The sequence below is a fragment of the Crassostrea angulata genome, chromosome 7 (genome assembly GCF_025612915.1).
Source record: "Crassostrea angulata isolate pt1a10 chromosome 7, ASM2561291v2, whole genome shotgun sequence".
In the NCBI taxonomy this organism is placed as follows: domain Eukaryota; kingdom Metazoa; phylum Mollusca; class Bivalvia; order Ostreida; family Ostreidae; genus Magallana; species Magallana angulata.
Window position 1 is genome coordinate 31,187,258 of NC_069117.1, and position 15,291 is coordinate 31,202,548.

At 31.9% G+C, this 15,291-nt stretch overlaps 1 protein-coding gene across 1 annotated transcript; it reads right to left on the reverse strand.

Annotated features, from left to right (window-relative positions):
• Positions 1-1,771: 1,771 nt before the first annotated feature.
• LOC128192732 (heat shock 70 kDa protein 12A-like) lies at positions 1,772-11,094 on the reverse strand. The gene is made up of 5 exons (XM_052865667.1): positions 11,003-11,094; positions 9,642-10,044; positions 7,458-7,679; positions 4,998-5,157; positions 1,772-4,722 (listed from the first exon to the last, which is right to left on the reverse strand). The coding sequence occupies exons 2-5, from the start codon at positions 10,020-10,022 to the stop codon at positions 3,644-3,646; spliced, it is 1,842 nt and encodes a 613-aa protein (XP_052721627.1). The 5' UTR covers positions 10,023-10,044; positions 11,003-11,094; the 3' UTR covers positions 1,772-3,643.
• Between the last annotated feature and the right edge of the window lie 4,197 nt (positions 11,095-15,291).

Genomic DNA, 15,291 nt, shown 5'->3' on the forward strand with positions numbered 1-15,291 from the left:
CTAAATATTTGTAAAGAAAATACTTTACTAGGTGGTATGGGACATGCATCTGTCGATATTAATAAGGGTTAAAGTACAGTTTTTAAAATTTGAACTTGAACAATCAAATGCATTTGTATACAATAAAGTGATTACAACAGCTTTATGTACATTTACTTCAAAATACTATCATTCCTTGGAGGAAGAAGAAGAAGAAGAGTAAGAAGAGAGAGAGAGATAGAGAGAGCAAAGTATGGTATTATTAAACATGAGAGGTCAATGGTTAGAAATCCATTTTAAAGCTTTATATAGTCTTTTATATAATCAGAGTCTTCTACAATTGTTCAGTCAGGTTTATTAAGAAGAAAGAGCCAAGTTTCCCATCTCTAGTCTGTAATTTCGGGTAGCTATATATTTCAGAGTTGATATATATGTGTATTGATATCTATAAGTAATTCATGAATTATAAGTTTTTCAATCAGACATCTTTTCCTGTAGATATATGATTTCATAACCAAGAAGATACTATATATGTGAATTAAATGTCTGCAGAAATAGGATCAAAGTGTAACCCGAATATAAAGATTAAAGGATCTCTTGGAATTACAATTCTCTTAATTGGACAAAATAAAAAAAATAGCTGAATGAGTTCTTGAACAGACACTCCCATAGTACGTGAAAAATTTACTCATCGTGTTCATTCCTTACTACATTCATTTCATATTTTAAATAGATATTTATTAGTTGTTAAAATATGGTGGTTAATTCTAAAATTGCAACCATTGTAATTTGGTACTTTTAGTGTCGACAAAAGGTAACCGGTATATGGTTTTCCACTTTAGTCTGACAACATGAATTTTAATCCCCAATCCGATTTATTGACAGTTGTAGCATTTCCATGTTTAGAATGTTATATGTATAATCTTGGATCCTTTTCGGGGTGAGCTGGATTCAAGTACATTATAATTAATTACATTAAAATATTTCACCAGTTTAGAATTTTCAGATTTTACAATATTTATCCAAAAAATACGTTTGAATTTTTTTTCGAAAGGTAATACTAGTAATTTTAAAATCCCCAGTGGGATACGTATTCATGACTTACAGATTCGTAGTGAACCCTCCAACCCACTGCGCTAAGCTGTTATAGGTGACAACTATATAAAGGAAAGAAACTATATTAAATTTTATTAAAATACACTCGATTTTATTGTATATTTCGATGAAGAGTACGTCACAACATGCCACATCCGATGCCACCTTAAACATTTTCTCGGACACTTAACCGCAACCATTTTCAAACGAAAGATGATTTAGCATTCCAAACAAATAATTCTTTGCAAGACTATTATTTACCCACAAGTCCACGTAAATACATGTATATATGCACTTTCAGCATTAAAATTAACGGCTTTTAAGTAGCATTGTCTACTACTACTGGTTTTTCCGAAATGTTGAAAATGTTAAATCACTTCAGTACCACAATAATGAAATAAGAACACAAGGATGTGACCCCCCCCCCCTACCCCCATCTTCGCTAGTGACCTCTACTTCAAGGGTTGACGATCCACTCTGCTCCTCTACAACGTTGTAGAGGAGCAGAGTGGATCGTAAACCCTTGGCTAGCGAAGGTGCCCCCCCCCTCCCCCAAATCTATGTTTTTTGGCAGTGATCGATTAAATAAACAACCCTGGACGGAGCCATAATGATTTTAAAAGTACATAGATTTAAAAAAAAAAAATGAGTGAAGTTGATATGATCAGATGTATTGGTATGATAACAAAACCATATATGAAAATGTAGAGTTTATTTATTGAAGATATGTACATGTAAATACAAACACTTGATATTTTCTTGCAGTATACAATGTAAATAAAGGTTAATAATATGAATTCAAGGTGTTACGATTGTGTATACCGGTAAATACAGTTACTATAGATATTCATTAAAAAAAACTTCACTACATATATTCATTTAAAAAAAAAAACCAAAAAAAAAACCAAAACCAAACGAACTTACTGGTATTTGGCAAATCTTATTAAAGTGGCTCACTACACATTGTCACCTTAAATTAAAATAATTTTTTCAAATCATCGGAAAATAGATTGAATATGATAGATCGTTATATGTCTAAAAGGCAAAAATTATGCATTTTCAATAAAAAAAAAATTATGATTTTAAAAACATGATTCAGTAAACAAAAATATGAACAAAAGCCCAAGGTGGATTCAACCTCTGATCTGTGGTTTACAAGGCCGATACTTTAACCACTGGGCTCTGAAGACAACTGATACAAAATTTAAAATGCCATTTTGTGAAGCATCGTCTTGGAAAAAAAGTATAAGCCTTGATGCAGTGAGGTACCTCATATTGAAATGGTTTTGTTCTATAAAAAATGAAATGAAAGGATAAAAAAAGGAAAAAAATGTTAAATGTCATTAAATGTGAAATTAAACAAATGAATGTACTGTAAAACCCATTCTGTCACCAATCAAAACAATGCTTTTTATGTGCTGTCTTTTAAGAAAAATTAAAACATGCAAAGTTAAAAAAAAACAACCGATGTTAAACAAAATTGAAAAAAAAAACCCAACAAACAGGGCATCACTTTGGTACATGTATTACCTTGTTTATATATAGTTTTATATATATAAATATATATATATATATATATATATATATATATATATATATATATATATATATATATTTTTTTTTTTACTTTCTTCATCCTTGCTTTATAACAGGTTTTTTTTAAAAATACCCTTGGAATAAAGATTTAAGGATTTATTCCAAAAAGTTTAACACACATAACAATCTCCTTCATATAAGAGAAAACAAACATGTGCTTTGATTCCATCAAAAACAATTACAACAATGCAAATGCAAGCATTTTTAAGATTTCAAAAGTCAAAATATTGTATGATCAGAATACAGCACTATTTACATTCCATAGCTTCATCATGTTCATTATTGCAAATATGAATTTAAACTGAATTAATTCAATTGATTACATTGCACATTTGTACAAGTTCATGGTTTTTTCTCTCAGTAAAAGTTTATGCATTTCCATTTTCAGATTTATTGATCAATTACAATAAATCTTATATTTCTTTTTCCACTCTTGGATTTATACCTTGGAAAATAAAATATTGAAACAATTTTAATTCTGAATCAACAAAAAATAAACCAATAATAAGCCAAGCAATAAGCGTCATTACATATATACATGCACATATCACCTACAAAGAATCTTGTGCTATTCTGCTTTTCTAATTGATAACTTTCTTTTAAAAATTAATCTGTTACATTTGAAATAGACCAATCCACACTTTGCAAATATTGTACAGTGCATTGAGTTGTTTCCCTTTAAGGAGTCAACCAAAAGGTCCAAACTGGCAGCACTCCTCTTCTTAATACTATCAAACATTTGGTTGTCTTGTGATGAATTCTGTTTGGCTTTAAGCCTTCCTTCAATTTATGAGTAGCTCCATCCTGGGGCAAGGTGGAAAAAGATTTATAATGTCAAGTGACAGTTACAAAACTATGAAGGTTACTGTGAGATATATATTGTTTATTCCTTAGCGATGCCAACCAAGTGACACAACTTTTGGAAAGAGTGGATTGAACTATTGATGATCTTTGATCTTTTTATCCTCTTCATTCATTTTTTCTTTAGTATATCTGGAGACAGCAGGTCAAATTTTTCCTTGAATTCTTTGAACTTGTGCAGCTCTCTAGCAAGAATCTCAACCTCTGTTTCAAGAATAGATATCTCCTCCTCAATGTCGATAACGGTCCCTTTCTCTACCTTGGGCAATATGACCTTCAAAGCACCAACCTTGGAAACTCCTTCCTCATCGATAAACTTTGGATCTTCTTTTTTGGACAGGTAAACACTGCACTCAAGAGTATCCTCAACTGGCTTTAAAACCTCCAAAATAAAGGTTTTTGGGTACTTTGACTTCAGTTTATCACCTCTGGTGATAAATTTCTTGAAAACATCTCGACATCTGGCTTCATTTCCCACCATAATCTTTTTTTCTTCTGGATGAATTGTTGAGTCAAAGGTTGGCCAGTTCTGGATACCATAGGTGTATTTGGAAATACGAGTGGTAACAGCATCTGGCACATGACCCATATATACTGCACCTTTCAACACTGCAAGACTGGACTCCTCTGGTAAAACAAGGTGTTTTTTCCTTGATTTCATTTCATTTCTGATCATGTCTTTAATTATGTAACATTCTGAAAAACCACCAACCAAAAGAACAGTATCCACATCTGCCAATTCAGGTTTTTTCCACAATTCATCAAGGTAGGATTTTATTCGATCACTTGTTTCTTTGAACAAATTTTCAAACTGAGAAAATGGCAGTTTCAGTTTGAAAGATTTTGAATCAAAGGAAACAATTTCTCTGTACTTGGATGAAGAAATGGCCTCAGCTATTTTGTAATCAAGGACTTCAGAGAGAGACAAAGGAATTCTAATGTAGAGGTTGTCTGAAGTTGTTAATTTTCCAGACCGTTTTTGAACTTCAAACTTTCGACCAAAATCCAAATAATCCTCTGTACATTCATCTTTAAATCTCTTCATGGAATCCTCTCCAAAAAGGTCACAGAAGAACTTCCAGTATGCATCATCCACTTTAGTTCCACCCCAGTCTATTCCACTAGGCTGAATGACTTGCTCCACACTTCCATCATAGTCCCTCTTGTGAACTGAGATATCGGCTGTACCACCTAAATACAAACAAAAAAATCCAAAAAATCTCTATAAATATTTATGCAAGTAGAGCCAAAATCATCTTATTATTTTTTTTAAATCTCCTAGTAATAAACTGTCTAAACAATTGACACTGTTAAAATGGTGCAATTTTTTAAATACTGAAAGGGGGTCGCTAACAAGTTATAGTATATCATTTTTATTTATTCTGTATCATGACCTTATATGATACAACACATTTGGAAGATGAAAATATAATTTACAAACAAATGTTAACTAAAGTATTAAATACCTCCAAGGTCAATCACCATGTACTTGAAGCCAGGTATCAATTTATCTTGAAAGTCCCTTCTTGTTTTTGCTTTGTCCTCTTCTAGATACATGTACTGACAATAGACGGAAGCTGCCTCCGATTCAAGGACAACTTTCAGTTGATCCTTCTGTATTCCAGTCTGTTATGGGAAAACACAATCATTTTTGTAAAGTTTTTTTTTTTATATCTATGTGGTAACTGCAGAAACATTTTTTGCTTTTCAAATATCATTATTTGAGGATAATTTTGTTTGTATTAGTTGGGATTTTAATTGGGATCAGTTCAACTGTGACAATAAGCAACATTTCTGAAATTTTGAAAACTTTAGTTTGAAAGTGTTAGGCAAATATTTTTTTAATTTCACCATTTTTGTACAATTTCTTATGATATATATATACATGTATGTAGCACTCCTGCATTACATGTGGGGCATTACAAATTAATAATACCATACATAAGAAGCTCTGGGGCATCATCACTCACCCGAGCAACAATAGCCATAACTCTTTTGTTCTTTCAGTATTTGTGAGAATATTTGTTTTATATTCCTATTTACTCCAAAAAAAAAAAGTGAGCTAGCTCACAAACCCTACGCTCCCCCATCACACACACACAATGAATGCCAATGAATGGCAAGGTATGCATTAAATACACAAAATAATATAATAAAGGGCATAACTTACTAAAAATTATCTGCTAAAAACTTCCTGCAAATATGCACATCCATTCTTTTTTTTTCAATAACTATAAATCTCTAAGTTCAAAAGGGCTGAAATTTCCAGGAAAAAAAGAAATCTGAATTTCCTGGCAATATGGAAATCCACACACTGATTCCTAAATGCCTATAAAGCTTCACTAAATTCCATGCAGTGATTTAAGAGGGGTTGTGCTAAGAGGAGTTGCACTTACAAACTGTTCAATACCATATAACGGGTAATTTTTTCTGCTGTGATTTTTTTTACAAATTTGTCTTAAAATAGGGTGATTTGAGTTTTTACGCGTAATTTTTTTTTACGAATTGGACATGTCCGTAAAAATTAAAATCATCTATGGAAAAGGGGGTATCATCATTGATGTACACCATCTGCTCGTCTCAGTTTGATTTACCGCGAAAAAAAGAAAGACAACTCCATTTCAAAATTTTTCTCTCCCTCTCTTTTTCTTTCTCCCCCAACCAATAGAGACAACTCCATCTCAAAAATCAAAGTTTTAATTCACATGACATAAAACACAGCAAGATTAAAATCCAATAAATATTAAATTAAATCCTAGATAAACTAAAGTTTTATCACCACGTGACCAAAAACGCTGAAATATACCTACATACACAGCCGTCAGGGACTGAGCTGAAGGTCATGAACATTACTCTCATACGTACAATGTAGAAAATTTACGTGCGGTGTTTTTTTACTTCTGTGAAAATTTACGTTTTTAATTTTTACGGATTTATAAAACTCGTAAAAATTAGAAGCACGTAAAAAATACCCATTATACGGTACTAAAGAATATATATATTCAACTTTAGATGAAAAATCTTAGTTCAAAAGAGCCGAATTTCCGAGAAAAAAAAAGGGAATCAGAATTTCCTGGTAATATGCACATCTACGTATTGTGTCCTATAAAATGGCTACAAAGTTTCACTTCATTCCATGCAGCAGTTTAAGAGAGGCTTTGTGCTTACAAAGTGTTTATTAACAACTCTAAAGCTGTAAGTTCAAAACAACCAAAATTTCCAGAAAAATATTAATCAGAATTTCTTGGTAATATCCGTTTTTTCCTAAATGGCTACAAAGTTTCAGGACAGACTGACTGACGGAAGGGTAAAAAACATTATAACCCATTGCACTTCATTGCATATGGTATAAAAATGCTCCTCTCCCCTTCGTGACCCAACCCTTCTCCAGGGAATCATGATTTGAAGAAATTATAATCTGCACAAACTGTGCTTTCATACAAGTTTAGCTTTTCTGGCTGAATGGTTTTCCTTAAGAAGTTTTTAAGGATTTCCTCTATATATTCCTATGTAAAAATTTGACACTCCATTGTGGCCCCAACCTATTCCCCCCGAGATCATGGTTTGAACAAACTTGAATCTACACTACCTAAGAATGCATCCACACAAGTTTCAGCTTTTCTGGCAAAATGGTTTTAGAAAAGAAGATATTTGGAAATATACCATCAAATTTTCAATAATTCTAAATTTTCTTCCCTTTAAAGATGACATGACCCTTTATTTGAACAAACTTGAATTCCTTCATCCAATTCTTTGTGACAAGTTTAGAATTGGCCCAGTGGTTCTTGAGAAGATGAAAATGTGAAAAGTTTACAATGATGACAATGACAGACAAATGATATATGATCAATAAAGCTCACTTGAGCCTTCGGCTCGGTTGAGGTAAAAATGACAACAATACTCAGGAGTGAAATAAGCTTTCATACCGATTTAGAAGCTTCAATCATAAACATTTTGGCTGTGTCGTCCCATATGGCTGGAACAGTGATGATAAACTGTATGTCACCCAGTGCAACTTCACCTTTGATTGTTTTGTTTATATCGTCCAACAGACTGTTTTTCAAAAATTCAATGCAATAAGTAAATATCTTCAAAGCATTGAATTCCTTTCCATTCTCATCTGCACAAAGTGTTTCCCTATTCACTCTCTACAAACAAAATATTTAGAAGCTTGATCTTTAATACTTAAACAAGAGGCCCAGGGGCCACATCGCTCACCTGAGCAACAATTGCCTTAACTCTGCTCAAATTAGCATAACAGTATCAAAATCAAAATATATATCTTTACAACTAAGTACAGTAGATCTTACTAAAAAAAATTGAAAGTCTGCCAATTTTTATCCACATCTTTTTTTTTGGTAAATACCAAGCCCCTTTTGTTGTTGTGCCTCTAAGAAGATTTTTGTCTAATCCTATATACCCCCCCCCCCCCCTTTTTTGTGGCCACACTTTTCTCTAGGGAATCTTGGTTTCATCAAACTTAAATCTGCATAACCTGAGCTTTCACACAAAGTACTGGGTTTTGGACTGAAAAATTTCCCAGAATGTTTTTAAAGATTTTCTCTATATATATTCCTATGTAAAAATTCAACCCGCCATTGCGGCCCCACCCTTCCCCCAGGGACTATGATTTTGCAAACTTGAATTTACACTAACCAAGGATGCCTCTACACAAGTTTAAGCTTTTCTGGCCAAACAGTTTTTAAAAAGAAGATTTTTAAAGATTTTCTCTATATTTTCCTATGTAAAAATTCATCCCCCATGGCCTCACCGAATCCCGGGACTAAGATTTAAACAAACTTGAATCTATACGATCTGGGGATGCTTCCACTCAAATTTGGGCTTTCCTGGCCTAATAGTTTTGAGAAGAAGATTTTTAAAGATTTTCTCTATATATAAAAAATTATCCCCCATTGTGGCCCCGCCTTCCCCCCAGGGACCATATTTTAAACAAACTTGAATCTACACTATCTAAGGATGCTTCCACTAAAATTTGAGCTTTCCTGGCCAAATAGTTTAAAAAATTTTTTTTTAAAAAGATTTTCTCTATATACCGGTATTCCCTTATAAAAATTTATCCCCCAATTGTGGCCCCACCCTACCCCCGGGGACCATGATTTGAACAAACTTGAATTTACACTACCGGAGGATGCTTACACTTAAATTTGAGCTTCCCTGGCCTAATAGTTTTTGAGAAGAAGATTTTTAAAGATTTTCTTTAAATATTCCTATGTAAAACTTGATCCCCCTATTGTGGCCCAACCCTACCCCTAGGGACTATGATTTGAACAAACTTGAATCTACACTACCTGAGGATGCTTCCATTTTAATTTTAGCTTTTCTGGCCTGATAGTTTTTGAGAAGAAGATTTTTAAAGATTTTCTCTGTATATTCCTATGTAAAACTTGATCCCCCTATTGTGGCCCCACCCTATTCTGGGGACCATGATTTGAACAAATTTAAATCTACACTACCGGAGGATGCCTCCACACAAGTTTAAGCTTTTCTGGCCGAATAGTTTTTGAGAAGAAGATTTTTGAAAAATACCAACAAATTTTCAATAATTCTTAATTATCTCCCCTTTAAAGAGGACATTGCCCTTCATTTGAACTATTTGAATCCCCTTCACCCAGGTTGCTTTGTGCCTTTGGTTGAAATCTGCCCAGTGGTTCTGGAGAAGAAGAAGAAAATGAAAAAAGTTTACGGACAAATTTTGATCAGAAAAGCTCAGGTGAGCTAAAAACTGGCCAAAACTCTATATGTATTCTACTGATTGATCAAATCCAAGAAATTAACCTAGTGAACTCATAAAATTGAGAGATGCATCACTGGAGGATTTTAAATTTTGCTTTTATTATACTGAGAGTTGTAATCTTTATTAATTTGTAAAAATGAGTTTGGTGTTCACAATTTTTTGTTCTCATGATTTGATACAAATCAGTGGTATGTAAAAAAAAAAAAAGGCTGCTACAGTAATGACAATCAATATCTGTGTCAAAAAGAAGTGTGGTATCTTAATTTGCTATAAAATTATAACTCAATATCTGTAAGAGCGAAAGTGAACAGACTGCAATATTTCAAAAATATTATAGATGTCTTTCTTATTTTACCTCTGTGAGTTTTGGTTTCAAAATTAATTTGAACCTGCGGAAGAAGTAATGATCTTCATGTTTCTCATCTTCTGCCAATTCAGCATATCTTTTCTCTGCCTTGAATCCAAACTCGGCAAATTCACCGTTCGGTTTTAGAAGCAATGTTGTTGGTGCCTTCTGGGTCATGTATTCTCCACCATGCCATGGATGAGTGATTACTTTTGTCCAATCATTTTTGAAGGAGTAGGCATAGCCAGAGTACGCTGTACCAAAATCAATGGACGCTACAATCTGTTTTTTACAGACTGAGGTCTTCTTGTCAACTTCTTCCTCGTATTCATCATCACTATCCGTGCTAGACCAATCAAAATCATCATCAACTTCCATATTTGATGTCATGGTTGATCAAAATTCTAATGATCTGAAATATAAAAATGACTATGAAAAACCTGATACAAAACAAAGGAGTATTCAGCAAGAGGCACAAGGGCAGCTGTCAGGTCACTTGAATATTAAATGACTCGATTTAAAAAGGATCCTAATTTTACAAGAGGTATTTTTTAATTATGTGTTAAAGCCAAATAAAACAAAAGAGTAAAATACTAATATGTTTCTCAAACACAAATTTCTAATGATATTGAGGATTGATAACAATAGAAAATATTCAATGCAATGTCATTGAATACATGGGTAAGTCAGGGTAACTATAGCCGAAGGCATCTGAACTTTTATCAATCACAGGGTTGTCTCTAAAAATTGAAGAAGAAGGAAGAAATAAAAAAGTTGAAGAGGGTCTGGGGGTCTAGCGTATAGCTAGATTGTGTTTGGAATGCAAAAATAGCCGGGTATATATACATCACTTTAGGCTGAGGAATTCCCCCCCCCCCCCCCCCCCCCCCCCGGTCTTAGAGACAACCCTGAATCAGTTGCTTAATAACTCAAATATCGAAAATTTCTACCCCTACTATATATACTAAGTACACATGTATTTATTGATTGTAGGGGTAGAATTTTTCGATATTTGAGTTATTAAGCAACTGATTGATAAAAATTCAGATGCCTTTGGCAATAGTTACCAATGTATTCAACGACATTGAAAGCGACTTACTTACTCATCGAAATGTGCAAAGCTAAAATCCTACATGTTTTCTTTTAAAAGCAAGAGATACAGAAAGGAAAATAACTAATAATTAACGATTAAAAAAGATGGACATGAATTGACAAGTTGTCTACTTTCGGTTTGAAAAACATTCTTTTTTTTCAAGCAATGATGTGCAAAATATTGACTGATACGACAATTCTATCATCAGATGTTTATCATAATGACTATAAAACTTAAATAATGATATATTGACTCCTTTTATGCACAAAATACATACCTGCAACCACAGTAGCCAAAAGCTAAATTCTCGAATGAACTTTGGGATTTCCCAACATTCGAATTTTAATGGTGTTGTACATAACTCCCGAGTGTTTCCGAAAATAATTTTGGCGCCTTAATTTCAAATGATAAACGAAGTAAAATATTCAAACAAGCACGAGGGTGAAAAGAGCAGAGGAGCATATCGGCACCCTTGGCTAGCGAAGATGGAGGGTCAGTAATTAAGAAAATAAAAATATATACCCTTGCCAGATACCAGGTAAGGTATTAATGCACTGAAATCTTTCACAAAATCTAAATTATTTTTTCTTGTCTGATTTGAAGAGGATAAAAATTCATTTTTTTTCATTTTTAAACAATATTTTTCTTCTTTACCTGAAGAGCTCTGAATGAAAATAAAGGAAGAAGTTCAAACTTTAAAGCTAAAATAGCTGGATTTTCTCTACTGATTAACAGTTTCTTGCCAAAAATTTCATATTTAAAGTCTAATTTAATTGTTGACCATCCAGCCCCTTAATATTAAGCTCTAATATCCCAATAGTAAAGACCTATTGTAAACAATGTTTGCTGATGAATTACCTATTAAGTTTTATAAAAATACCGCGGTAGTATTTTCTTAGAATACTCGAATTTTAAATGCATATAATAGATCAATATGTTCATTAAATCAAGATGAAAGAAAATTAAAATAGTATATTTTTCTTTCTTATTTACTATCATACAACTTGGCACAGAAATAGTAATCAATGTTTAGAATCTAACAAGGACTATATTTTTGTCGGAATATTGGCGTAGGAAGATATCACATGTTTCGTAATTCAGAATTGCTGTAGATAATTGAGTCTGTTTTAGCATTTTTAAAACATTATAATTAATGTTGGATTTTTTAACTAATGTAAACTAATGATATGATTCTTGGGTTTCAGAATTTGTTTTTAAAATAAGATTTGCATATCAAATTACGTTTGTATAAGCTTTTTAAAGCGCCCATTAATTCTAATTTGTGTGAAAAAAAAATCACTAAAATCAGTATTTCTCTCTAATTAGATGGTCAATATATTAGCTTTTTTTGTCAATTTGTATCTTTATATAAATTCTTTATAATACGTAAAAATCAGAATTATTTTATTATTGGAAGCATAAAAAATAACCAAAATATCTCAAAATTTAAAAAAATTAGAGGAAATGCGGGCTAAGTAATATCCATTTTAGTTTCAATATTCATTCCAATTTAGTAGTATAAGCTGGTAGACATTCTGATAATCTATCATTTTATTGAAGAATAAAGTCTTCATATCTTAAACAGGTGTCTACATAACCGGAAAGAACTACATGTATTTTTATCATCCTTTAAGTTGAGAAAAAATGCAGTAACTTTGACCTGACCTTTATGCAAAAATGAGGAGGTCAAATTTGATTAAACTGATAGAATCATTTGATGATATGATCTGTTTTACTCTGTCAAAATTTCATGAATTTCTTATTATAAGAAGAATGTTTGATAATGAGAAGGCTCCTTCCTTAACGACATGTTTTATTGCAATTGGAAACATTACTTTGATCTATAGCTATGGTAAATGCTTTATATTTTAATGTAAAACTATCTGCACTAAACAACAATTGTTGCCGAGTTCCATGGGCCATGTAGCATACCATTGGTATGACTGTTCCTGGAGATATGCTCGTAGGTTACTAGGGAATATGACTGCTGGTAATGCTGGTAAGACCTTTGACAACGGCTAAATATGCATGAAAAGAAACACACTCTACACTTTCCTGTGACTCTTTGACAGCGTAAATCTTGAACAACGCTGCACTACATACACCTATGCCCTCGGTTAGGCCTATGATTTAGAAAATTTCTCGGAATAATTTTGCCGGTCTAAGGCCTATTTTTGATAATTTTACGTAATTTATGAAAATTTCCCAAGGAGGAACCAACCTGCCCTCCTCCGGCGAATCAACGCATACATGTGCGTATCCCATTTGCAAGTTCTTCTACATCCCGTTCGCTATTCTGGAGACGGTTATTTGAGTGATTCATAACAAACGTTACCGTTGAAAAAGAAATATCTGCACAAAAAGGTAGCTCTTATTAGGAATTCACCTTGTTCATCTGATTAAACATTTTCAGTAAAAATGTATCATTATCAAAGTCAACATCCGTAATGATATTTTTCTACAAATTTCTATTATAATGTAGTGAATATTTACGTAATTGGTTTTTTGAAAATTATAAGTTATCATTGATAGAATTATCCTCTGTTTGGTTATTTATTAAAAACGTTAAATATAATCAGGGGTCACGTGACAAGAAAAAGCGACTTTTTTTGAAAGGTATAAAAAAATGCAGCCTTTCTGTTAAACTGAGTTCAGTCAGTGGACAGCTGGCAACCCTCACATCCAACGACAATAGGCTGTTCCTTCACTCTAACGTTCTAATTGACCACCATGATCTTTTAATCACTTATAAGGGATAATTGGAAAAATGATTTAGATCTTGAGATATTCAATTTAAACCGCTAAGGCGAGTTATGTATTTTTTTTTCTGCAGTGCAAGCTACATTCATACATACAGGAATTTAAAATGATTTGGTTTTATTGTTTAATTAAATGAACTATAATTATTACGATTTCATATCGAATTACAAATATACAGAGTGCTTTCCGAATGAATTTACGTATGTAATAGGATTAAAACTTACTAGTTTTTAAAAGAAATTTGCATTTAAAACATGGACGTTATTTATTTGCATGATCATTTCTTCGCACATGCACAGAAATTAAACAAGGAGACAACAGTAAATCACAATGTACGAGCAAAAAACAGCTGATAGTTAGCAGTTAAAGGGACTTGTACACGATTTGAGCTCAAAATTTTCAAATTTTATTTCTCCTTTTTAATTACCTATAATGGTAAATATTGATATTTTTAAAGATTCGTCAAAAGTCAAATATTGAGTTACAAGCAAGATACAGAGTTTGAAATACTTTGTTATGTAAACAAGCTTGAGTCTTGTTAACACATATGTGTTATATTGGAATTAATGAGTTGCAATATAATAGTGCTTTTTTTGGGGGATAATATTATTCATGAACACATCTTTTTTGGCACGAGTCATTTTGCCAGAGAAACGGTAATTTCTGTACTTTGCATTATTTCTAAACAAATATAAAACACGAGCTTTGTTAACATATCAGTGATTTTATTACCCGTGTTTCTCGCTTGTAGCTTGAGTTTAAACGTTGTCATTGTTACAAAATGAACAATTAGTTAAATAATTCTAAACACAAAACATTAAAAAATAAAATTTTATTCCCAAATCGCGTCTTAATTCCATTACTACACTGAATCTGTTAATTGTTTGTCAAATATGAAATTTCTTTAAGTTTCAAATTGTTAAACTTATGACATTTAGAGAGTCTGCCAAACGAATACATGATTTCAATGAGTTCTGCTAGATATATGTTCGTTGTATTTTGAAATAAGGCCTACTTCAAAAGAATAGTTTCGTTAAATATCTTCATAGTTTATCCAATTTAAATTGTTAACATTTGGTAATTAAAAAATGAAACCAACAATACAAACATCTAATAAAATGTAATAGAGATAATTTTTTTATTTTTAAATTCTAACGAAGAGCAGATAACTATTTATAAACGTATCATGAGCAAAATGTTACGTACACATGAGATTTGTTTAATTCATTGAAATAATAGTTTTATAAACCATAATTTGCATTAGAAAAGTAATTGAAAATTGTTCAGTTTTACAATATACATTGAATTCTATGATGAATCTCTTGTAACAAGTAATTAAAATATCTCTCCGATCAAAACACAAAAATTGATATTACATGCGACAATGTAATCATGTGATTTATAATTTAGAGAATCGGAAAATTATAATTGAAATGAATACACTTAAAAATATTTCTAAATTAAAATATCATAATAATAATTTGTGTTCATGTATTGTTTTCAGCAACTGAATTTAAATGAAATGAAAAAACATTAAAGGATCTCATGATATATAAATCGATTTTGGATGATAAACCTGACTCTTGGATTAAAGTGTGAAAATTTCTATATATATCATTAGCGACAAAAGTAAACATAATCGTAAAATATCAACGGAAATGAGAATTACAAATTTCTGTGGTTTATGTGAATAATACGATTGGCAAAATGAGCAAAATTTAAAATGTGGAACAAATCAAACAGTTATGGAAATTTCAATTCTATTTGAACTTAGTACATGTTATCATAAATTAAGATAAGACATGT